This window comes from Macrosteles quadrilineatus, unplaced genomic scaffold, assembly GCF_028750875.1.
Source record: "Macrosteles quadrilineatus isolate MER2022 unplaced genomic scaffold, UCM_ALF_1.0 Scaffold_9__3_contigs__length_116548681, whole genome shotgun sequence".
Lineage (NCBI taxonomy): Eukaryota > Metazoa > Arthropoda > Insecta > Hemiptera > Cicadellidae > Macrosteles > Macrosteles quadrilineatus.
In genome coordinates, this window is record NW_026542602.1 from 94569445 (window position 1) to 94594940 (window position 25496).

Below are 25496 nucleotides of genomic sequence, written 5' to 3' on the forward strand. Positions count from 1 at the left end.
TGATTCTAAAGAAAATAGTACAGCCCCCGGCATTGCCTTATCAATTTCGGTTCAAAAGTGATTGCAACTTTTGTGATTTTTCTATAAAATATCATATTTACTCTCACCGCTTATGATAAAGGTTGTTGACAAGCTTATGGGAGAAAGTATGTGTCAGATTGCTGATACCGTTTATATTTCACTTATCGTGATCAAAAATGTCCTCAAATACCTTTTAAATAACATAAACTCACTACTAAAAATCTACTCAATACCACCAAAAATGAGCAAAGAATGTTGGAGTTTTAAAACAACGCATACCGTAACAAAATGTTAAGAAAATCCTTTCTATACATGAAAAGTGTATCGAGGTTTGTGCAATTTTTTAAAACGCATCACTCTGTAGGATTTTCAACACCCTTTGTTTTCTCATGACAACCTCGACCCTCAGTTCCTCCCATTCCATCTCCACCCCAGGACCACTGGGGCTGAGTCCCCGGTATTCCCAAGCCTCAGGGGACGACGGGCGACACACAGTCATGGCCATCCGCCGGGAGTCTACCACAGCAGTATTTAAGCTCTCGCATTCTCCGGGTGTCCATTCTCGATCCTGGGTCTCTAGTCATGAACTCCTGCGTCGCTCTCCTCCTGGTCCTCGTGGCTGTGGCGTACGCCCGCCCGCAGTTCAGTCAGCTCCAGGCTACCCACCCTGTCGCTCAGATTGTCCAAAGGACGCATCTTCAGGACGACGCCGGCCAGTTCAGTTACAGGTATACCATTGACTTATTACAGGAGTAGTTATCCAATCTATATGCGCCAGCTGTAGCAAATTTTTCAAATATAATTTAGTTTGATGAGTCACTCAGTGCACTACGGCAAAAATTCGCATTTATTCCTTTAATTTTTGATGTGATATACAATGTGAAATAACAGATCCTCTAATCAAAAATACGTTATTCTTTCAATTTTGCTTGGTTAACCCGTTGGCGCATTCGATAATTCGTAATCAGTAATCAGTAATTCGTATAAGCAATCTGTCCTTGGCTTTATTCAGTTAGGTTAATTTTCATTTAACGACAAACTACTGTACAACTTTAAAACAAGGGAATATGATGTCTTCACCTTTCAATAATCAAAGGTAACTCTTTCAAGTGTGTAAAAACAATTGTGGCTAGCTTCCCACGAGGATTTTGAGAATATACAATTGAAAATATGATATAAATTTTATTTTTACACATCACTTTTGTTACTAGTTGTGATAAAAGAGCTACTTGTTTTTTTGAGACGTTAAATATTCTTTAAAGTATTTACAAATATTATCCACTGCTCACAGACATTGGTGTGCTACTTTTAGACATGTTGTGTTTATTCTTTTAACAAATTGTAATTTTCTACGACTACGATAAATCATTAATAATGTATAGGCCTACATAAACCTGATACACATGAGTTTGGTTCTATGATAAGCAAAAGTATTAAAAAGTTATAAGATTTACCAACAGAGTGCAGCACTATTATTTTTTTCTTTGCATTTATGAAAACAGCTAATTTGAACTAAGCAGCAACAAAAAGTTCTGATACGCTATGAGAACTGTCAAAGTAGGATTGTTTACAGTTGTTTATGTTTTTAATTTCATGAACAATTTGTGATATTTTGCGAATTTTTAATAAATAATTTTTCTTTATTGTTTAGGTGAAGTGGTAGAACATTATGCCTATGGTAGATGTGTAATACTATAGTATACCGTTAATTTAAAGAAGCAAATTTTATCAAACTGTGTCCGCCCCATTAAAAATGCAAAGCTTGAGAGTAACTGCAATAAGCATTTTTATACTTATATGCCAACCCCGTACGAAGGACGGGTACTCTGCTAGTGAAATATAAGCCTACATTTATTTTACTTGCAAACAATGCTTAAGTAAAATTGATTGTATTTTAACAATTTGATACGAGCCAACAAAATGTGTGTGAATACAGCAAATTAATTTATTTTTCATGAAATATTGAACCCAATTAATTAAAAGCAAAAGCTTAATTGCAAACTTGATCAGTTTAATAACTACACTAGCTAAAATATAAAATAATCGTAGTAAAGATAATTCAATTTCGAATCTTCTAATCAATTTCTTAAAGTAATTTCTTAGTAAGAAAAAAGTATATATAAAAATTATTTATAACTATGCTATCTAATTAATACTAATATGGTATGATAAATAACTAACAAGGTCAAATTTTTGTTTTTACAATTTTTTTTATCGCGCGCTACAGAACTATTTACAACTGAGATCCAAGCTATCTCAGTTAAATATCAATATGTTTAATTTATGTCAAGAAAAACCCCAGTAAATTATTGCTCGTGCTAACTTAGGGATTTATAAAAATCCTTAACTCACTTTTGCCATAGACTAACAACACAAGTAGACTTCTCATCCCAAATTTTGAAGTTCATTTTTCGTGTCTAGTTCATGTCCGGTGACACTGATCACTAGTGACAACGAAATTCTGTTTCTATTATTTTTGGGTTAATTTCATGATTTGTGCTTTACTGTTTGGTTATATGACTAGGGGACGAGTTATTGTTCATGATTAAATCGTATTTGGTCAAACGTGGTTTTAAATCACTGAAATTACAAGAAACAAATCGTAAACAAAACAAGACCTCTACAGTGCACCGGATAGAAGACAGAACTGACAATAAAATTGGCTTGAGCTGTTCCATAAGGATGAGAAATCTACTAAGGGAGTATGTTTTATCTATGCTTTTGCTTTTGTGGTTTCTTATCTGCGTTCTTTACTCCACAGCGTGCAGGGCTCCGACGGTCAGGTTCGCCAAGAGTATGGTCAACTGAAGCCCAGAGCTGATGGTAAGGGACACGTCCTCGTCTACACGGGCAGCTACTCCTACAACGACCCCGATGGCAAGCGTGTGCAGGTATGATAACATAAATAACATTGTTAACGTAAAGGAAACGGCCTAACCCTGGTCTTGTTACCATCTGACGTTCACCTTTCGTTAGATCTAGCACTCGTTAGCATAATTTAATTTGAATTGTTTCTGTTTATCTACACCACTGCCATTTCACGTTTCTGAAAAGAAAATGGTATACACCTTGGTATTGTTACAAGTCGGCCCTTTGTTGAATCGAACAATGCATAGCAAAATTTCTTAAATTGTCTAGATCCAGATTCGATCTTTCTTCTGGTCGAGTCAGAACCAGATTAGGTGAGCAATACGACCATTCGGATACAGATACAGACAATTTAATTACCCTATCAAAGTAATTTTTCACAACAAATCCTTGAAGGGGGTTGGTTTTTACTTTGAGTATACAGTAGGCCTACTAATTTCGCTTTTCTAGGACTAAATCAATTACAAAAATGGTTCCAAAGTCGCCAATCATTGTTTTTACAGATGCACTATTTTCGTTTGACTATAAAATGGTGTTTACTAATAGTTGCTTGTAATCCAATTCAGGTTGTCGTAAAAAGTTATTACGTTGCGATTTCCAATTTCCAAACGCAAATTTGTTGATTTAACATTTACAACTTAAAACTGGTAATATTAGTAACATTTAGTTCAGAACGTATATTAGTAAAAACTATTTTCATGGGAATTATTTAAATCATGTAAATATCAATAGGACCTGATAAAAAGTGTCTGAAACAAGCTAAAACTCTTTTTTATATTTGTTTAAGTCAATGGCGTTCAGATAAAATCTTCCATGATAGATAATCGTGATTTATTGCTATTGTACCGGTAGTATACAATAAATTCTAAGTATCGGTAAAACGGTAACAAGTCTACCGGTACCTGTTTTCAAATCAAGTTACGGGGCTAAAAGCCCAGACGATTAAATAAAGCACTATAACTTTTGGAAGCCGATTTAATTGTGTCTATTTAAATTGTTCCAATATCAAATTACCGTCTCCCTACAAAATTACCTAGAACAATGGTACATAATTGGCGTTTCTTAATACGTTCTTAACATCAAACGTTAAGTTTCAGACTTCTCAGATCGTTAAAGAAATCCTCTCACTAAATTCACAAATACGAATCAATTGATAAAAAATAATGTTCAAAGTACACTTTATTTTTATAGCGGGTGATGAGTGAAGCAAAGTAAGATAACAACTTGGATATTCCACCCACATTATAGTGAAGGGTAGAAAATATAAACAGATTACAGATGATTTATCTTCCTAGGGTAAACAACGACTGGCCCTTGGCTGTTGTTTACGTCTGGTTAAGTGTTTTCCACAGTTGAGTAAACGTTTAATAGATACCCTTGGGTAAAAGCAATTAAAACATGCCATGGCTTGATGTAGGATAATATAGTTTTCGTCATACTGCAGTAAAAAAACAGGTTTTAATACATGCGTTGCGGGTCTAAAGTTATAATTTTTAATCTCTAGGGAGTAAACATAATTTTTAGTCTCTAGGGAGTAAAAATTAGCTGTTTAAAACAGTTGTAGCTTTCGATTGTGGCAATCTTATCGATCAAAATTATTTATCGATTGATTTATTAAGCAAGATTTCAGCCTATAGCTGTCGATCGCTCGACCTATCGAGGGTATAATGTACTGTAATACAATCGTAATAGACGAAGTGATTGAATCACTTACTAAACAGCTGCTTATTTGTATTAGCAGAATTGAAAACAAGCTGGAAGTCGTTTTGAGAGGTTATCTTTACATATAAATTGTTTCGTTTTCCAGCTTAGTTTGTTAATTAATAATGCAATATGACGAAAAATATAGTTCACCACTCGAGAAAAAAGTGTCTTTTTAACCCTCGCTCATTTTCCGACCTCGGCTTCGCCTCGATCCTGAAACTTGACCTCGGGTCAAAAAGAGTCACTTTAGGCCCTAGTGATGAAATATACTAATTGATTTGTACCTTAGTTTGCTTAAATAATGGTGCAATATGACGAAAATATAGTTCATCACACGGGAAACAATAAGTGTCTTTCAACCCTGACTTATTTTCCGATCTTGGCTTCGCCTCGATCGAAAAGAGTCACTTTACGCCCTTAATGATGGTTGAATTTTGGGCTTGTGCTGGTATAGAATGTTGGGCATGAGTCTTGTGGTTAGCATCCAGACTTCGGTGCAAAGGGATCCCAACATTTCCGCATAAATTTAATGGATTTGGACCCCTCCCAAAAAGGGTTTAGGATAATCAATTACAAAAAAACTATTGTTGAATTTCAAAAAGACTTAATACAATAATACAAACTACACTTGTTATTTATTAGCTTCATACATTATAAACAGAAATATCGGTGATTGAAAATTCCTAATGTAATATCAGTAACATAAATAATTTATGGGTCTTTTTTTATTTTGATGCTGCAAAATGGGATAAACCCAGTTACATTGTAGCATTAATATTATTATCTAAAGGCCAGTGATAGGGATAAATTATTAAAACCCTCTCTTGTTTTTCTTTATGGGTTTGTTTAGATGCTATGAGGACTTACTCTGTCAGATTAAACGCTTCAAGAGCTCTTTTACTTTGTTCTCTCTGTTTATTAGCCTAATTTAATTTAATTTTTATTTTCAAATTTTTATTTTTTTTAATTTTTACAAATGAATATGATTACAACAAAATATTCAAATATCTTATGCTGGAGGTTGGTTAGATAGAAGCTATTTAAGGCAAAACTTTAATTTATTTGCATATTTTAAAACACCATAAATATGTGTTCATAAATATTACCTCAACTTCAAAAATTTGTTTAATTATTTTAATTTGTTGTTAATAGGTTAACTACGTTGCCGATGAGAACGGATTCCAGCCCACTGGAAATGTGATTCATCCAGCACCCGCCCCTCCCCCACCTGCCCAAACAACCTTTTAATTTGTAAATCACCCAAAGCACCATCTCATTCCTTTCTAACGTCATCATAGTGTCCAGTGTACAGACTTACATGTATTTATTTCTGAAAAATAAATTTTTATATTCTACTTATTTATGAGTTTGCAATTATTCTATCCCGTTAGTTTTTACATGTAGTGTGATAACCTTAGAAACAAAAGTGTGTTTAAAAATAAATATTGATTCATTGATTCACTTATTTTCACAATGAAAGAAGGAAAATTACAACGATTCTTCAATCAAACAGAATTCCTAGTCTATAGTTACCCCCAGCAGAGCTTCAATTTTAACCCATTTTGACTACAAACAGTGATCTTATGGTTATTAATTACAGAAGGTTAAATACCTCCCTCCTAACATAGAATTTATAACTTAAATCTATCTTGACTCATTCCATGGAGAGCTCTTAGTTAAAAATCCTAAATGTTTTATACTATGAAGTAATTAAAGTAATATTCTACCCAAGACTCCTGAAAAGCAAATTTTTCTGTATTCTTGGGTAGAACATTACTTTTAAGTACTACAATCAATAATTAATAACAAGATGGCTAGATAGCTTTTCAGTAGCCTACCTACGCTTTTACCATGTTTGCATTTATATCCAATTAGGCCTAACTGCCATAATGGTTCATCTAGGTAAATATTATCACCATACATTGTTCCATTTAAATCCTACTCGACACTTATATGCTTAGTAGTGCTCTCACTTCCCAGCTAATTACAGTTAAACACCTGCCTTGATGCTGTGTTTGCAAATACACAGGCTGTGTATTTGCTAAATTGTTCAATACCAGAGTTTCACCATTGGCTGTTTGATTTTGAAGTAGGCCTAGTTATTCCCTCAGTATGAACCAGCTGTAAATATGTTTTTGTTCAAATAAAAAGCCTTCACAGAATGTGAGGGTGCAAAATTCTTTTCCTACAGTTACCTAACAATGTACATGTTCTCTCACTGATTTGAGAAAGCAAAGTGGCCAATTCGCTCATCAGTGAGACAATGTTAACATTGTCTCACTCTAATTACTTTGTCTCACTCCAGATTTTCAACATGAAGGCACGAAATAGTGAGCGTGTAACATGCAGGCAAAGTCGTATGCGCGCGAAATACGTTGGCAGCACTGGCTGTAAATCAGCTGGTCAGCTGTACTGTTGTATTTGTCACTTCACATTAAATGTTATATTAAAAGTTCACTTCTGTGTAAAAATAGGTTATGTTTCTTAACCAATTTATTTGTTTTATGGTAACTGTAGGAAAAGTATAATGTGCAACTCGAGTTCAAAGTACAATTGCCTCACTCGAGAAACCATTCCTCACTCGCCTACGGCTCGTGAGTAAGGATTTCTCTCGAGTGAGTCAATTGCTCACTTTTCTCACTAGTTGCACAAATAACTATTGCTACACTAGTGTGAAATGACCTGTTTTTGTTATCCATGTGTTTGTCACCTACACGGTATTTAGTGACAGAATAGATCAGTGTTTAAACATAGATATGTGTTAAACAAATTTGCTACCCCCTTAAATCAAATCCAGTGAGGTCATCTACAATAATTAATTAACAGATTTAAGTTAACCTTTTAGGAAACTCACTAAAGAGGATAATCAATAAAAATCTAACAAATTTACCTTTTGATTGTTTATTTACAATTTATCAACATATTTAATCATTTAAAACATGTTCTTTACAACTCAATAATGTAATATAGAAAGTATATCAATGGTTTGTATATTATGTATAACTAATTCTAAGTACATTGCATTGATAAATGACATACAAGAATATTTCATATAACTGAAATAATATTATTAATTAACACCCCATTGAAATAATCTATAACAAAGTACCCTGTGTAAGTACCTGTCATTTATGTTGATAGATAAAAAAAGTAAACGATTAAAAAGATATATAATGAATGATGTTGGTAAAATTAAGAGGGTTACCACGTAAACATGGTCCTACAAAAAAGAACCTCGTGGCATTATTTATAAGTCTGTATTCAGTTGAAATGAACTGTAAAATATTCACAAAGATCCAAACTATGCACTGGATGAACTGAAACTTTATAATTGTTTCCTTAAGTATTTAAAAAATAATTTTGAAAATCCATAAGTTATCCTTTTTTACATGTAGTCTTAACTTCTAAATAATAGTTAAAAATTAATTTCCGCTCATCCATTGCAAGCTTTAAAATGTAAAGAGCACAAAAAGCACAACAATCATTGGAAACAGATTAGTTTTAGAAAGTTGAGAGCTTGTACAATAGGGGCATGCTCAATCCCGAACTATATTTCATCCATATAATCCGCCATCTTGAATTTAAATTCAGGCTGCTGTAGAACCCTCTTAATCTGAGAAAACCAAAGAGACCAATTAATCGAGGTAATTATATTATTTGTTTGTGAAAACCTTTTTAATACATAACCATATTATATGAACCTATATTATAAGAAAATCAACACAATAAATATTTGATATTAACCAACAATTAATTAAGGACTGAAATTTGTCTTCCTACTATGTCAAATCATTGGCTATTGGATACTCAAGTTTTATTAATAGTCAAAGGTAAAATACAAAAATTGTTTACCAACAATAATTACTTAGGTATTTTTTAACTAAATGTAACACTGTTTATAATAATTATTTATTATTCTTATTTGTCTGCAAGTTTACCTATATCGACCTTCAAGAAAAAAAAATGTAAGACTGTAATAACTGAAAATTATTAAAAGTGTTTATTTCACTCAATGATATTGATATAACATGTTGGATAGTATAAATAAATACTTTTAAAGCCATGATATTATTATGGTATTTGGTAATACGTTTAATTAGGTATAATACCTACATTTGAAGGTAATCTAAAACTGTACATATTTATAAAGCAAACAGTCTCAAAGAGTAATGTTGTAAATACTAAAAAGGACCATCATGTTTAATAATCTAAAATAATACTTACACTAAAAATATAAAACACAAAATTAATAAAATACAAAATATACAAAAACAAATTACAATTTAAGTTAAAAAATCAATACATATTGATATTACACTTGTTTAAATTAGATTGAAACATAGGCTCTAACTACAGTATATTGTGCTTGAAAAAAAAAATGTTTAGCATAACAATACTGTATGCCAGTAATAAACAAAGGATACACCAAGCTACACTGGTCACTAAGCTTGTGTACTATAAATCCCATAAAGCTAATTTATAAAATAATATGAGGCATTTGGTGTTATGAAATTATTAAAAGGCAGAAGTTACAATCTTTTAGCAATTAAATGTATTATCCCCTGTTGAAAATTTACCATGATCACCATTTTACAGGAGAATAATTCACTTCAGTAAGTCATGGTATTTCGATATAGAAAGCCACCCAAACTGATCTATTATAAACTTACCAGTTACAAACTAAATTTAATGCTTAGTTTTCCTCAAAACAAGAGTCCACAGTAAAATTAGTTTCAGGTACTAGGGCAAACTACAAATTTATTTATAAAATGTAAAAAAAAATACTTGGTAAAAGAGGACATTTTAGATCTTTATTTTACTTATAGAACTAAACTTTTGGATCAAATCAAAACAGTTTGTTTTTACTTATCAATTTTTAACACAAAAAATGATATTTAATTTGCAGAACCATGTTGACAAAGCCAGAAATTAAATGTATAAACTAAAACCTAAACAATTAACATATTCTAATTAAATAAACACTAACCAAAACTCCTCCACTGCTAATGGTTATCGTTCATACCCTTTTTGAATTACTTTAATGATTTTTTTTTCATACTGCAGCATAAACACCTGTTTTAAATACTTGTGTTATTAGAGGGCTAAAGTAGTTCTTGGGCAAGTCCTTACCACTTACCCATTGTTGCCTCAAATTGTTGTGGAAGGAAAGATAAAATTACTGTTTTAAGCTGCGTTTTCCTAGGCGCAGAAGCGGAGAGCGGAGAGAGGAACGCGGAGAGCGGAATTGAAATTAACATGGCATTCCGCTCCGCTTCTAGGAAAACAGTAACATTAAATTGCCTAAGACAAGTGGGGTCCGCTCTCCGCGTTCCTCTCTTCGCTCGCCGATTCCGCGCCTAGGAAAACCCAGCTTTAAGCACTTTGTGGCCAACTAATAAATATCCCTGACAGAATGTCTTTAAATAAAAATCTATGATTTTCAGAGACTTTCATGAACCTCTAGTAAATCCAGAGCCTTTCATGGCCAGTATCACTACCCGTAACACAAAATGATGACTTTTCCACACCCTGTAAAAGAGTTTTTCATAGGAAAAAATATTTATCCAAGGTTCATTCTAATAAATTAAACGGTATCAACCCTGACTTAATACTGTTTCCCTTCTCAATGCATGTACTAAAATTGAACCTTATCGACCATTTAAAGAATAAAAAACAACATACAGTTTTCAGGTTTCACAGGAAAACTTTTGCCAGCCATTCAGCCAGTGGAGAGGATTTAGAAGACAACTGATCACAGAAAACATTGAATACACTAAAAGGCGTTTGTGTATTTGTACGAGCTAGGTTGTACATTGTTATCTAGAGTTGGCTTGTTGCTAGCTCTTCACAGTGTCCAGGATGTAAGACGCAGCACGCTCCACACTCCAGTCGCAAGAGTTGAGAGCGACTTCACATTGATGCCTCGACGCCAAACCTAGCCTGAACACATACAAGTTGTCAGAAACCCAAGAAAATGCAAATAAATCTAAATTTTTTTAACTTAACGTGATTTTGAAATCCTTACTTTAATGTAGAAGTTTGATGTTGTGTTCAACAAAGACTATACACAAAAATGATTTCCTTGCATCAGTACAATAGTAGACTACACCAACATGGTTGGATTGAAATTGTAACAGTTGGTTGTAACTTATTTGTTTGTTGTATTTTCCTGTCCACGACATAAAAATATTCACTTTTGTGGCTCTTAAGTAGTTAAGAGTGGCATTACTGATTTACTTTACCTTGTTAGAGAGGCATAGTACTGGTTCTCAAGACTTTGCTCTACCTTGTTAGAGATTCAAATACTGTAACTAATTTGCTAGGCCTAAGTTGAAAGACAAGCAAGATCCAGTCAAATTACAAATTTGTAAGGCCAAATCTTCCTGCATGTCTCTAAACTTGACATTAAAGAGTCTAAATACTTCCAGGTCCTAAATTCAAGGGGTAGGGGAAAAATTCATATCATCGAGGTATTCTTAAGTAAGAGGTTCGTTTTATCGAGGTTTAATCAATTCTGCTGTTATTCGTCTTATAGAGGTTTCTCCTCAAGACAATGACTGAGGAAGGAAGAGAGAAGGGTGGGGGGTTTTATGTTGAGACAAGCTTCTGTTTGTTTTGAAAACTACGTACTATGGAGGTTAAGATCATGAGAAATCTGTCTTATAGAGGTCGCATTCGTCTAGTAGAGGTTTTGTGATAAGAATATTTGTTGTATAGAGGTTAATCAGTCCTAGACCATGTCACAAACAAATTCGTCTTATGGAGATTTTTTACCTGATTACTATGTTGTACAGAGGTGTTTTTAGCATTGACCTTTATGAAAGTTTCAAGGCGATTTTAAAAAATTCGTCTTATTGAGGAATTTATTTTATCGAGGTTTGTACTAACGAGGTTCGACTGTATTACTATTTTACAGGGCACTACTTCGATGAGGAGTCAAAATACTACTTTGAGGCGTGGCTACCTTCAAGAGAGCCAAACCAACAAAGCACTACTTTAAAGAGTCTCTACCTTGTTAGAGAGTCCAGTTTGAGCTGGCGCAGTGCCCGCTGTGTGTCCCACTGGTGCTGCTGTAGCGCCGCCAGACACTCCTCCTCAGCTACGCCGGCTCCAGCCTGGGCCATCACCTGGCGCACTTTGTTCACTCTAATCTCATCACCACCGGGACTGACCTACAAAAAAATGTATGATAGTTATACCCAGCATAAGTGCATGCTTACTAGGTGCATTACTTACTGGTGAAGTGTTACACCGGTCATTGTTGCCGTCGTACTATACCCAATGCACTAAAGCCGTTCACGGCCTTAAAAGAACAAAAAGTTCGCCCAAACAAAAGTTGACCCTTATAATGTTATAAGAGTATTTTCCAGAAAATAAAACAAAACATGAAACACAAAGAAATTCCAAAAGGGATCGTACACTAATTATTTTATGTTGTGTAACTACAAAAATAGGTAAAAATAACAAAACAAGTTGTTTTTGTCACTAACATAACACAACTCAAGGCTTACTTACCGTTGAGTAAGGATAGGCATAGTTAGCCTGTGAGGACGGTGTAGGAGCGTAGTTAGACTGTGAGGACGGTGTAGGAGCGTAGTTAGACTGTGACGAAGGCGTAGAGGCGTATTTAGACTTTGAAGAAGGCGTACATGCGTAGTTAGGCTGTGAGGATGGTGTAGGGGCATAATTGCTCCACGATGTATCTACAGGGTCGTATTGGTGAGGCAAAGTGCTCGATCTCTGTTCGTACTGGTACGACTGACAGTTTGTTCTCTGCTCCTTCTGAGGCTGACTATTTGTACCCTGTTCGTTCTGTTGCTGGCTAATCCACATTTTACTAACTAATGACTCGGAAAGAGTCTGATCAAAATGAACGTTCTTTGAAACACTATTTACACTGGGTGAAGACCCAAACGCATCACCAGCCGCCGCCAAGTTTCCATACCTTAGATCTTTTGACGACCCTGTACCCTGAAATGTAAAAATCAATTAGTGATTGTAGACCTCTTCCAACCATAGGAGATGTCAGGATAGTTCATGTTTAAAAGAAAATAAAACTTGGATTAACGAAACACTCAGAATAAAATAGTGCATTTTATCTATACAGTAGAATCTCGATTATACGACCTAAACCGGCCGCAGTAAGGTCGGATAAACAAAAAGTTCGGATAACACGGAAAATGACAAAAACATTGTTGCGCTGGAGCTGTTACCGCGGGATGAGTTGGCGGTCACGCCACGAACGTCTGACATGTTGACGATGGTTCCCTGATCGCGGGAGCTGTTGACATTCGCTTCGCAAACGTTGGACATGTTGACAATGGTTCCGTGATCGCAGGAGCTGTTGACGATCACCCTGCAATCGGGCATGTTGATGAAGGTTCCGTGATTGCGGGAGACGTTGACTATCGCACCGCGAACGTCGGACATGTTGAACGATGGGTGCCATGATCGCGGGATGACAATCACGCCGTGACCGCGTAATATGTTGATGATCGCGCCGCGAGCGTTGGACATGTTGGCGATGGTTCCGTGATCGCGGGAGATGTTTGTGCTGGCGGTTCCAACCGACTGTTGGAAGTCGGATAGTTCGGAAGGTCGCATAAACGAAGGTCGGATAACCGAGACTCAACTGTATTTTCAAATAGCGCCCTTAACCTTATCCTGTGACAAAAGCCTTTAACATGTTCAACAGTTACAATATAAATGCTACAGGTGTAAAAGGTTATTTACATTTAGTAAACAAATTATACCAGGGATTCAAATTTCAAAATAATTAATTTTGTTTATTCAATGACTTTAATGAATGTAACATTTATAAATGTCAAGTTTGCTATGTATAAATATTTAGCTAGATATGTAGTTAAATATTTTGCCATATGAGTTTGATGTATGTTTTATACTGAAAATACACAGTTTACACTTAAAACTTCTACACTAAAAATTGGGTTTTTATCCAAATTTTGCTATGGCAATCTTAAGGTATTAAGGTGTTAATTTTAAGGTAACTCCTTTTTATATTTTTAACTAACCCATAGCGTAATGTAATGAATGCAAACACACAGGTTAAAGAGAAAGATGTATTTTGTCGTTTGCCTATTGGGTCTGATGATGTTTTTAAAGACCAATCAAGATCAATCACCACTACCTTTATTTGTATGTATTTACCGCTTTGTTAAAACAGTATAGGTTTAAACATATGTTTCAAGTGTTATTAGATGTAGTTTTATTTAAATTACGGAGAAAGAAGGGGAAAAAATAACTGAAATTAAATAAGAAATGCAAAAGACTTTACTCAATACACAGTTACACACAAATATGAATATTTCACTTTTCCTCTAACAGCATTTTCAACCAATGGTTTGAGTTAGGAAGAGAGAGAGGTTTAGAGATAGTGAAATATTACAATTTTGTTGTCGAGTGTAAGGCTTTTTTGATTCTTGTGCCAGAGACTCTTTCCTCATTCAGGTAAGCCTACCATCTGAACAAAAATCCTTAAAACCTAGGTTAAATCCTTCAAATTAATAGGGTTTAAAAAGATTTCTAACAAGAACAATTGAAAATCTTGAACCCACCTGTTCTGTAACATTCCAATTTTGAGGCAAACAAACACTCTGCGCTCGGGAATACCGATTACTCTCGGACCTCAAGTTGACGCTCTTGGTTGACCACGAGTTCTGCACTAGGGAGCCAGCTGGTAGTGTGGCGGCTGCGTTGGACGGCTTGCGCTGCAGTCTCCCTCCCGACTGCGGTGGGGGCATCAGCGCAGGAATCGACTCTCCTGAGCCACTCTTGGCTACTACGTGGTTCCACGTGTTATGGGTGTTAGCGCTCGCCTCCTTCTGCCCAAGGTGTTTCTCCAGCTCAGTAATGAACTTGGGATCTAGTTTCTTCACTGGGGATTCCTCCAAGTCCGTGTTGGAGTAGTGTTGCATTGTCACGTTCTCAGGGGTGATTTGGGAGTAGTAACGTGATGGACTGTTGGTTGGTTGGTACACCCGAGATGTATCGAAGGGGTCGGGCATTGCGGTTGTGTTGTTCTGGTAGTTTGCGTACCCTCTCTCTTCCGTTCCAGTAAAGGAATCTGAGGTGCTCCAGCAGTCATCTTCTATGCCTGTGAATATTTTAAAAGTCAAAATGGTGATGAGCACTCTAGTGTATTATCTACTAATTCCTAATGCTTGTTTGGAGCATGTGGAAAAGGCTAAAACATTTGCTTCTAGAAATTTAATTTTAATTTTTATAATCTGACACTTTAAGGTAGGTAAGGTCTAAAGATTGATATCTGTGTCTACAACTATGCATACTGTTTAACCAAATGAAACCTGTTTTTACCAACCATCTTAAGGTACATCAAGAGGTTGTCTATCAAGCTAATGCACGAGCTGGTACGCCTGGGCAGATTCAATAATCAAACGCCACAGACTAACCAAGGCAAAAGAGGAATGCCAACTGACATGCATCTGTGTTCATAGCCTGAGCTATGATTATAACATTTAACCATATGAATTCTTACCATCCTCAGGCACATCGATGGGTTCATCTATCAAGCTCGTGCCGGGACTGTGACCCATTGGGGGCGGTGCGGGTGCTGGAGGGGGGGCGTCCCCAAAGTCTATCAACACCGCCTCTGACGGAGCCCTTACCGGGTCAGGTGGTCGCCCGGGGGCTGGTCGGGTCACCCTCGTGTCATTAGTCTTGGGCCGATGCTTGTGTTTGTGTTCATTCTGCAGCTTGGAGTACTCAAACTGACCTTTGGCGCTGTGCCTTTGTAGCAGGTGTGTTGCTTGTCCTGTCAACAAAGTATACACTTGAAGGAAAAAGGTTACTTGTTAGTTGATATTTGAGATTTACATGTTGAACATAAGTCTTAACTAAGTAGGAATCAGCGAGCACATAATAATAATAATAATAGAGAGGACACGGCGTTTAACCAAATGCACTGAAAGTGTGGCCAAATCCGCCATCTTGGTCCGTCATACAGCCTGAATCCATGACCCGCGAGCTCAGTTCGCATTAAAAACCCCGCGACAAATACACGATCATAAACAACATTAATAGTTGACAAAAAATTCTGAAATTTTGCACACTTGTAGATATGATACTGAGGAAAACGATGGTGTTAATTTAAAATTATTATTTATGATAGTAATTGAGTTATAAAAATGTTTAATACTTATGTAGTTTAATTTTTCAAATTCAGACATGAAAAAGTTGTATTGCGAGGAAATTTTTTATTTTTTGGTCAGAGAAATTTCGTCAGCGGGAAAGTTGTGGATAAATAACCAAATTTAACTATGCGATTCACCAAAATTTTTTATCATGATCGGTTTTCTAAAAAAATCAGGTACAAAGGGGATCCATTGCCGCTGCTTCGCGCCACGCCCGCTGCGCCGCCGGCCGTCTTCTATACATTTAGCGTGCAGTGTTTTAACGTTTTATACTGTTGTACTGTAATATTGTATATATAAAGCAATTTTCAAATATATTGTCTATGTAGAATTTTCAACCGTTTAGCACAACTTTTTAAGGACTAATTAGCTTTCAATATCATCCAAGATTAACTAAAGATAATTCTGTAAGTTAAGTTAAACTTCCCAAATATATTTGTAAAATTACACTCAATTTATTGTCCCAGAAAAATTACAGTTTTATTGAGATGTTGCCTGATTTTATTTTTGTGAAGACTTTCGTTACTTATTTTACAGTAGTAGGGAACTCTAACATTGGAATATTTTTGAGCAATAATTTCAATTAGTTACTAAACAAAAATGATTTTAGTCCATATTGTTTCATATCCTGAGAAATGTGTACTATTTGGAAACAAATTTACACCTACACATTGTCCAAGTACTCTGTTCGTCAAGTCCTCAATTACATTGTTTTCCTTTACACTAATATCATTAACTTTATCTGCACTATTCTCATCAAGCATAGCAGACGACTAGCGCGCTTCACACGCCGGGACTACTGTCGGGGAAATAAATATGTGCACTCGAGTTTGAGCCTAAATATCTCTTGAGATTAATTATCAGGTTTTGTTGAGACAAAAATTAAATATAATCTGGTTTAAATACATTGTACGTGGTAACAATGAAAAAAAAATCCGTTTACCAGAAAAATTTATATAGTTGAAAGATCCTAAAAAGTACCGATTTTTAAGAAACTCTGCACTAACACTGAAGTTTAAAATTTAATAGTAAACAAACTATTCAGCCAATCTTTCTGAAATAGTTATGGCTTATTGGTAGGTTTATTGTTAACAGTTCCATGCATTTTAAAATTTTTACACACAATAGTCTTTATGGTGATGTTTATTTTTAAAACGTATGCTAACATCGTTAATAAGACGTTAAAAATGTCGTTCAAAATGCCATCGTGTTTGTCGTGACACAAGAAATAAAATAACACCAATATGACAGATTTATAATGTGAACAAAGATGTTTTTTAAACAGATATATATTTGTAAACAAAAATTTCTCCGCGATAAAAAAAATCAATTTACTACGGTAAAACAATTGATTTACTTTAAGACATTTCCAACAATATACTAATACGACAATGTACTTCCAGAAAAACCTAAGTACTTTTTATACAAAAGTATTTTTACATTGAAACAAAGCCTATGTAAACAACACTGACTCGAAGCATAGCAGACGACCAGCGCGTTGCAGACGCCGGGACTAGGCTAGCGCCGCCATCTTTGTCCGTTTCGTCGGCTAGTCAGACTGCCACGCTCCTGCGCTCCGAGTAGCGCTTCTATTTTGTTATGTGTTCGCTGGTAGGAATAATAGGATGATTGAATTTTGACATCCAAAAACAATTAAAAGGAAAGTGGTAAACGGGGAGGAGATATGGAATGCACGGGAAGGCGTATGGAGGGCCTGAGAAATGGATACAAACTTGAGGAATTGGATCTTTTAAAGCCATTAAGTTCCTCAGCCTATTCGTCTAAAAGAAGAGTAGCAACAGCTGGTATAGCTTTTCTATGTAGTCATGAGATATAAGGTTCAACCGAATGCAAGGTGAGGCAGTAAAACGGCATGACTTAGAAAAAAACTATAATTTATTTAGAAAAAAAGGTAAATTGTTTTATGTTAAAACAAATAACTCCACTCATACTAAAGATTAGGATATATTGTATCCTAATCAAGTATATGAGTGGAATTATTTCTATAGCTTAAAAATGGATACTTTTTTAATACAACAGTAACAGTTAGGTGGTGTCCTTGATTTTGCACATATTGTTTAAATCTGAGATGAAGTGCACACATGTTATTTTGTAGCACTCTGTCGTGCTAGCGGTGGCTTCAAAGTTAGTCATCCAACGGAGGATAGCTTTCCTTGATTGTACAGGAGCTTGTGGCGGTAGTCTGAACTCATGACAGAAAGCGCGCTGAGCACAAACCTCACTGTCCATGTTTTTGTAATATGCCTTTACAGCAAATGCACGTTGTTCACTCTTCCAACACTTCATAGCTACTGAAATTTCCACTTTCTACGTACTTATTTCCCTTGTACTTTCTTAACCCGCCATCCCCGGACAGCTGGAGTCAGAATCGTCCTGTTTCACTGCCTCACCTAATCATTTGTATTAGATACCAAATGATTAATGTCAAAGACGGACGGGCATACCAATTGGTTTGATTTAAGTCAATTGCTTATTTTAATTTCTTACAATTCAATTTAACATGGTAAATTTTTTATATGATACTGTCATCACACTAAATGCATCAGGTTCTAGCACTGCTATGGCAAAGCTGTGTAGGATATAGAATAATTGTTAGTAGCAAGAAGAAAATTACTACAATCCCATTATCACAATATCCAATTCAAACTAACTTTCTAATCTATTACAAGTCATCTGAAGTGAAAACAGTCAACCACAATGAAAAACACACTGAGATGAACTACTAAATGATCAATGTGCTGAAAAGAAAAATCTATTATAATGAATGATGATGATAGATAAAAACAGCATTCTCTTTCCAAAACACACAGGTGTTAGTCATTGCAACAATCAAAAGCTATTGTCGATGCTGGATGAAACAGCCATTATACCCTTGAGACTAAATTTGATGATGGCGATTGCTCAAGAACAGCATTCTTCTTTCAAACACACAAATTGTTAGTCACAGCAACTTTCAATGCTGGATGAAAGAGCATTTGATGATGATAGATGAAAAAGAGCATTCTTCTTCCAAAACACAAGAATGTTAGTCACTGCAACCTTGAATGCTGGCTGACATGGCCACTATAGTTCACCTAAATGTTAGCAACACATTGTTTAATGTTAGATCACAAATTTGGTGACTTTTATTTTATTACATCAGATGAGAAGCGAAGAGTTCCGCTAATTGTGACTCTGTATTAGTGCCAATTGAAATTAAGCAGATTTTTACCATACAGTTAAATTTATGAGGCATTAAGATGTGGATTTATGATGGACTCATTCAGCATACTGGGTCAACAATTAAAAATAATAAATCCACCTCAAATTCTAGTACCCTTAAACACACCTTAAAAATTTGTAATTTTTTTTATTTTACTTTTCCCGACCAATAATTTAAAGTGAATAACTTTACTCCCGTTTTTAAGTACACAAATCAACTGGATAAGCTGCGCTCAAATTATTTCAAAGTACACAAAGAAGCCAAACATCTCTTTAAACAATCACATGAATGAATGAGATGTGCTAACTTTCCGTGAACGAAACTTGTTACTACACACAACACAGCTGCACTATTGTTAGTGTGCTCGTAAGCGTGCTGGACTGACCGTCCCGGTTACACAGAGCCGGATACTCGGCCAAAAGATGAGAGAGCCACCGAGGCAGTTCCATTTGAGGGAACTGTTCCAGCAGTCGTCTAACCCTCACTTCCCATATCTCCCTCACTCTCTCTAGTTCCTCTGAAATATCATTACCAATTAAGGATACAATTTACAATCCAAATGTGTGAAGGATAAATGCAGAATGAAGTAAGTTGCCTTGTCTAGCTGTGTCTTAGCCCGGACCATTTTATTCAACTTATTCAAACTCCAATCATCAAGGACAGCCGGGTCCGTTTCAAACCATCAAAAAAGTTTACCTTTTAATGATTACTGACACAGGAAACGGCTGAATGGGACAGAATCTGTAAATTTGGGGAAACTTGGGATTATACAGAGAAGAATATCATTTTATAGGCCTACAAAATTAAACTGGTGTAGAAGTTTAGAATATTTTTTTACCTAAAAAATACAAGAAAAATTTTTTGTACAAAAAATTGATTTAAATGTTTCCAAAGTTTACAAAAACCAGTCTTAGACTTTGATTTACCAAGATAAACTTTTGAATTAAAAGTGGGTCATGGAGTTGTAGATACACAATAACATAAGACATATCAAGGTCGCATAAGACAACAGTAAAATATCGACCCAGGGTAGAATTTATTCAGCTTAAACTGATAAGAAATATCTGCTTTAAAGTTGGAATATCTGAAATTTCAAAGGATGAGAGAACGTTTCTCATTAATTCATTCTGAGAATCCTTAAACAAGTTCAGGAGAAATAAATGTTATGTTATGTTATGTTAACTCCGTGGGTTAGTGGGATTATCTCTAGAAATAAAAGGTCTCATAATATAACACTGGTATTTCTAAAGTATAACTCCTTTTGGGAGATTGGTGAGTGAGAAATGCCCTCTCGCCTTACTCCTTAAGACTTAACTAAAAACATTTCTCATCAGATGTTCCTTGTCAATTTACCCTTCAAATAAATCACACACTAGGATGATGATAAACAAGTGTTATGTTTATAACCATTGTGTATCTATAATCCCCTGGTTTCAGATATTCTCAGGTAAGCTAGCTAAACACAATATCTTATCTTTACACAAAATATTCACCATAGCTGATGACCAGTTACATGACTAATACAGCTCTCCCTACTGTACAACAAGTTTTACCACTGATCCCCTACATCTCTACAGAAAATCTAGATGATACATTAACACACTCACGTTTGTTCTTCGGCTGAGCGAGCGGAGACAACACGTTCGGAGCGTTGCCGTTAGGTATACCCAGAACATCGGGTGGATCCATTGGGTTACGAAGGTAGACCTCGTCTATGGCTGACGGACTACCCCACGAGGGACCCCATGGATCTCCATGTCCCGTGTGAATGAAGGAGTTGGTCAGTGGCTTGCTGATATCTGTAGGGTCCTTGGGTCTCATCGGGTCTACAAGACACCTGCAAATCACGACTCATAACTTTCATTTTTATAAATTTCATAACAACTCTCGTAGATGGAGAGATGTTCCATATGTTTGTAGTGGGTGGTTTTTCTAGCTTTAGAGGGTTAAAGATACACAACTAGAACATTTTTTAACACACCACAATGATATTTTTCAATAGCTTCCAACTATTTCAGGAATAAATAAATGGTAAACCAAACTTTTTACTGGAAGATTGTTTTCCTTCTAGCAGTGGCGTAGATAGACTCTAGTCATGGGGTGGGATACCGGGGGGTCTGGGGGGTATGGAAATTTGAGGAAAATAACTTCCCTAAACACCATTTTTAAGCGTTTAGGAAGTGAAATCTGGTGTTAATACTTAATACATTTTATGCAATTTTGTTGCAACTTTTCGCTTTAATTGCAGGTGGACTAGTTTTTTTATTACATTTATTTTTAAAGTACTTAGGCTAGGCTTTTCATTGTATGATAACATTTAACGTTATGTTTCTCTAACACTTCCTTTAACACTGAATATTTTGATTAATATGTTTACGCCACACGCCCACACAACACTATTTTGATGAACTTCCCACGCAAGGATTTAGTCCAGAAAACATCTGTTTGCCGCCAGCTTAATCAAATGGGGGTTCATTGCGTACTACCATGTACTACTGTACTGTAATGAATTTTACCGGTCACCAAACAGCTGATTATACACTGTATTTGCGTGGCAATGAGTGTTTATAAACAAAAACATAACCTCTCTTAGAGATTACGACTATTGATTTTTAGTCCTTTAGTTGGTGGTCATATATAAAGATTTAGTAGTATGGCGTAAACTATTGTACGTAACTCGTCCAAAATGTGTTTGCCGAACTCGCATGGTAATCCCGTACTCGACCTCGTCTCGCACGGGAACGACCACACTCGTCCGGTAAACACTTATTTTCAGGACTAGTAACGTAATATACTATAACGTGACTTGGCCTATTAAAAAAATTTTATTTCAAAGGCGAGTATTAAAATCACTTAACTTCGTTGTTCCATTGCCACACAATCTAACGCCTCCAAATTTTCGTTTCGGGGCAAAAAACCCGATCAGTTTACTTCACAGACACTGAGACACTCAGAACACTCATGAGACACCACGGAATACGAAAACCATAAAAACCACTGAGCTAAAATTATAACTGGAGGTAGCACTGCCATGGCAGAAGTCTGTCAAAAGCGTGTCGCTGATTTTGTTAGGTTGGTATAGCATCGGGTTTTCTTTTCATAGCAAAATATGGCTTCTTATAACTAGGTTGGTATAGCAGTGAGTTTTTTGTCATAGCAATAACATGGCTTCTTATGACACCCGCCTCACGCAAACATGGCGGCTGGCGACACGCATCTTTGACATTCAGTGCTACCTCCAGTTAGAATTATAGCTCAGTGATAAAAACACACTGGCACAATAATAACACCAGACGACAGATCAAGCGTAGTTTGGGAGACGGGGTTAGAGGAGGAGGGTGTCGATGGGCGGTTGAACGCGGAACGTCCGGTGACTCACGTCTGTTTGGCGCGCAAATATCCCAACCCACCACTGCTACCGGCTACCAGAATGTAGTTTATCTGTTTCCATTTACTGTATTCATTGATAATGAAAGTATACGTACAAACAAACAAGCTTAGTACAATAGGCATGACATTTGATTAACTATTTTATTGCTCACGTTACAACGATTAATTTCAGGTAGATGTAAAAGGTGAAGTGGTGGCGGAAGGGAGAGGGGCGAGGGAGAGGGGGATAGGCTGTTGACCTTCCGTGACTTGTGTCTGTACTCTGTTTCGTGCGCAAAAACCATACTACTTTCACTGGCATTGCAGTTTATTTACGATTTATTGATATTGAAAGTATACTTACGAAAAACAAGCTTAATACAATAGAAGTAAAATTAAAAAGATTCACTATTTCATTGCATACGTTAAAACATTATTTTTTTAATGTTATTACAATTTTTTACCCATTATAGGTTGAAGGGGGGGGATATATCCCCCTGATCCCCCCCCCCCCCCGTATCTACGCCGTACGTATCTTCTAGTGGTGTATCTTAAGTAAGAACCCCTGTACTGCCAATGTTTTCTGATAACCAATAAGATTCTAATTTGAAAAGAAATCTAAGATTACAGAAAATTTCTATTTATTTCTTATTATAATCCTCTTAATTTGCTGGGTATGTTTAAACTGAACATTGATTGCAATCTACTGTAAGCCTAATCTATTGACAATCCACAGGCAGTGTTTCCGCTTTGTGGATTAACCACAGTGTCTGTGGTAAAACAACTGGTTGAGCTGACCTAGGTAGACTGTGTGGGTTAGTGTACTAGATCCATGGCAGTTCGTGGGAGTGGCAGTGGGCGACTTCGTAGAATAGGTTCTAAAAAAAAGACTCAAGGCTATTGGGTTAATGAAACTATTGTTTGAACAAAAACTTCAATGTTAACATACTAAAATAAAACTATATTTACTTTGTCAAAACTGGAATCCTTCTAGCTATTTTAGTTTTCTTTCATGTAACCGTACAAAATGTAATGTTTTTTCACTATTTCTATGCTCTAGCTTAAATGCCGGTCAATGTCACTGACCTGGGGAATCGTCCGATCTCAAAGGTGCGTAGGTTCTGTCCCAGCCACCAGTACAACTCCGGGCTGCCGTCTACAATGATGATGCTGTCCCCAGGCTCCACCGCTAGTTTCTCGGGCTCCGCTAGTCTCTGCAGTGCCTTCATGACAGGCGGGGCACTGCGGCGCAGAAGCTGCAAGATGGCGGAGAATGTGGGTCGTTCTGCAGGGTTCTTGCTCCAACACTGCAGATAAAAACACGGTTAAAATTCTTGGGTGGATCTGGATTTAAATTAAGAATTGTTAAGACGTATTGAAAAAGAATATTTCAATATCAGACACATTTTTTAAAAGTTTTTTTTTACCTGCTGGTGATGTAAAAGAGGGTGATGAATCATCCTGAAAGTAGTGTCAACCATAAAATTAGAATAAATTAATTTGTTAAACATGAGAATTTTTATGAAGGGAAATCTCCAAAACAGAAACCATCTAATAGAGAACCCCTATACGCAAGCGCCTTGCAATGGGCTCTGACCCACCGGCACTCCCACAAATAGCTTTAATTTTTTTGTGGAAAGTGGATTTCAAAAGACTTTGGTAATATTAGGAAATAGTTAATGACAATTATTAATAAGACTTTTCATAAACTGCAGCATACTGCTTGATGTGTTAAATCGTTAAACAGCTTGGTAAATTATATCCGACATTAACTGACCTGCATCATAAGTTTGTAGAACTCTGGGGAGCAAGCCTCAGGTTGCTGAAGTCGCTCTCCCTCTCGGTCTATCTTGCGAAGGATCTGCATTCCGTTGAGGCCCAGCCACGGCTCCTGGCCGAATGTGAACATCTCCCACAGAGTGACTCCAAACATCCACACGTCACTGGCGTGGCTGAACATTCTGGCCTTGAGAGACTCTGGCGCACACCACGGGAACGGCACCTGCAAACCCACACAAAGACAAAGTAGTTTGGCAATAAATAGAAGTTCCTCAAAACTCATCATCAATTTAGGAAAGTGCAAAGTAACTTTTTTATCCCTATTTAAGAGTTTGAAGTTTTTATTTAACCTTTCATTTGCCCATCACAAACAAATCAACCAAAGCAAGAAGTGGTACAGCAGAAAAATGAACGATATTGATAAATATTGGTGAAGCACCAGGTGACTAACACGGCTGCCTTGGGTTATAGATTATAGTATAGTACCTTTCTGTATTACACAGATTCACCACTTCCTCGTTGGTAGGCTATACAGTTTGTAAATTATGACCTTGTTAGTATCCAAATACGTAGTAGACTCCATTATATTTACAATGTTAAATTTAAAGAATGAGCATCAGAACAATAAACATAACAAAATTACAAAAACATTATAACACTAATGAAAAATACATGGGATTTATCATCTCTCTTCTCTGGTGTGTTACTGTTGATAGTTTAAAATTAAATTATCCAAAAAAATTTTAACCTAATAACTAGACATACATTTACATGTTGACACAATTATATCGACGCTTGCAAGATGAAGTAAGCTACGTACTTATACCCCTTCATCTTGCAAGCCACTATATCTTAAACAATTAAATCATGAGCGAGTCATTGTTAAGTAAAATCAAAGTAATCTGTCTAATTGTTAAAGTAGGGTATATACACTACCTTGCTATGTTCTGTCATGACGTAACAGTCCTCGGCTTGCGGCAGAGCCCTCATCAGCCCAAAGTCTCCAATCTTCAGCTAAACAAGAAGAATAGTAAAGAATTAACCTTTTCTAGTTGAATACTTTCATAAAAAGAGTTGAATATTGGCAATCTTTTAAAATTTAATTTAATATGAAGTTAGCTGATTGATAAATGTATAACCTAAAAACCATCATAATTTGTATTTCTTTTAAGTGTTCTTTAGCAGATTCTTTAAATTTTAGATTTAACATGATACGGATTGCTTTTGTGTGGATTTCCATACATAAGCAATTCACAACAAAATTAAGATCTGCAAAAGCATTTTTAAGGGACGTCCAAAAACAGCTGTGAACAGATTATTCATAATACTATACAGCTGAGCTAGTGTGAGTGAAAACTAGA

General features: G+C 35.9%; 2 protein-coding genes across 4 annotated transcripts in view; one reads left to right on the forward strand and one right to left on the reverse strand.

Moving 5' to 3' along the window:
* Positions 1-603: 603 nt before the first annotated feature.
* On the forward strand, positions 604-5841 carry LOC129003641 (endocuticle structural glycoprotein ABD-5-like). Its single transcript, XM_054431939.1, has 3 exons — positions 604-749; positions 2783-2912; positions 5746-5841. The coding sequence occupies exons 1-3, from the start codon at positions 604-606 to the stop codon at positions 5839-5841; spliced, it is 372 nt and encodes a 123-aa protein (XP_054287914.1).
* A 1656-nt stretch (positions 5842-7497) lies between these two features.
* Positions 7498-25496, reverse strand: part of LOC129002471 (activated Cdc42 kinase Ack-like) — a 42908-nt gene continuing 24909 nt past the window's right edge. For 2 of the 3 annotated variants that reach the window (XM_054430303.1, XM_054430304.1), the window contains exons 6-15: positions 25072-25149; positions 24134-24358; positions 23443-23663; positions 20595-20824; positions 19373-19504; positions 15110-15385; positions 14169-14707; positions 12109-12564; positions 11605-11765; positions 7498-10533 (exon numbers count right to left, since the gene is read on the reverse strand). In XM_054430303.1, coding sequence (XP_054286278.1) covers positions 10431-10533; positions 11605-11765; positions 12109-12564; positions 14169-14707; positions 15110-15385; positions 19373-19504; positions 20595-20824; positions 23443-23663; positions 24134-24358; positions 25072-25149 — 2421 coding nt within the window. In that variant the 3' untranslated portion in view covers positions 7498-10430. The remainder of the gene's footprint in view (positions 10534-11604; positions 11766-12108; positions 12565-14168; positions 14708-15109; positions 15386-19372; positions 19505-20594; positions 20825-23442; positions 23664-24133; positions 24359-25071; positions 25150-25496) is intronic. The other variant, XM_054430305.1, reaches the window with a different exon arrangement.

Bases quoted from the DNA above. Each gene is read 5' to 3' on its own strand.
- LOC129003641 (XM_054431939.1), top strand. From the start codon at position 604: ATGAACTCCTGCGTCGCTCTCCTCCTGGTCCTCGTGGCTGTGGCGTAC. The intron at 750-2,782 runs GTATACCATTGA...TTTACTCCACAG, and splicing joins GCCGGCCAGTTCAGTTACAG to CGTGCAGGGCTCCGACGGTC. The intron at 2,913-5,745 runs GTATGATAACAT...TGTTGTTAATAG, and splicing joins CCGATGGCAAGCGTGTGCAG to GTTAACTACGTTGCCGATGA.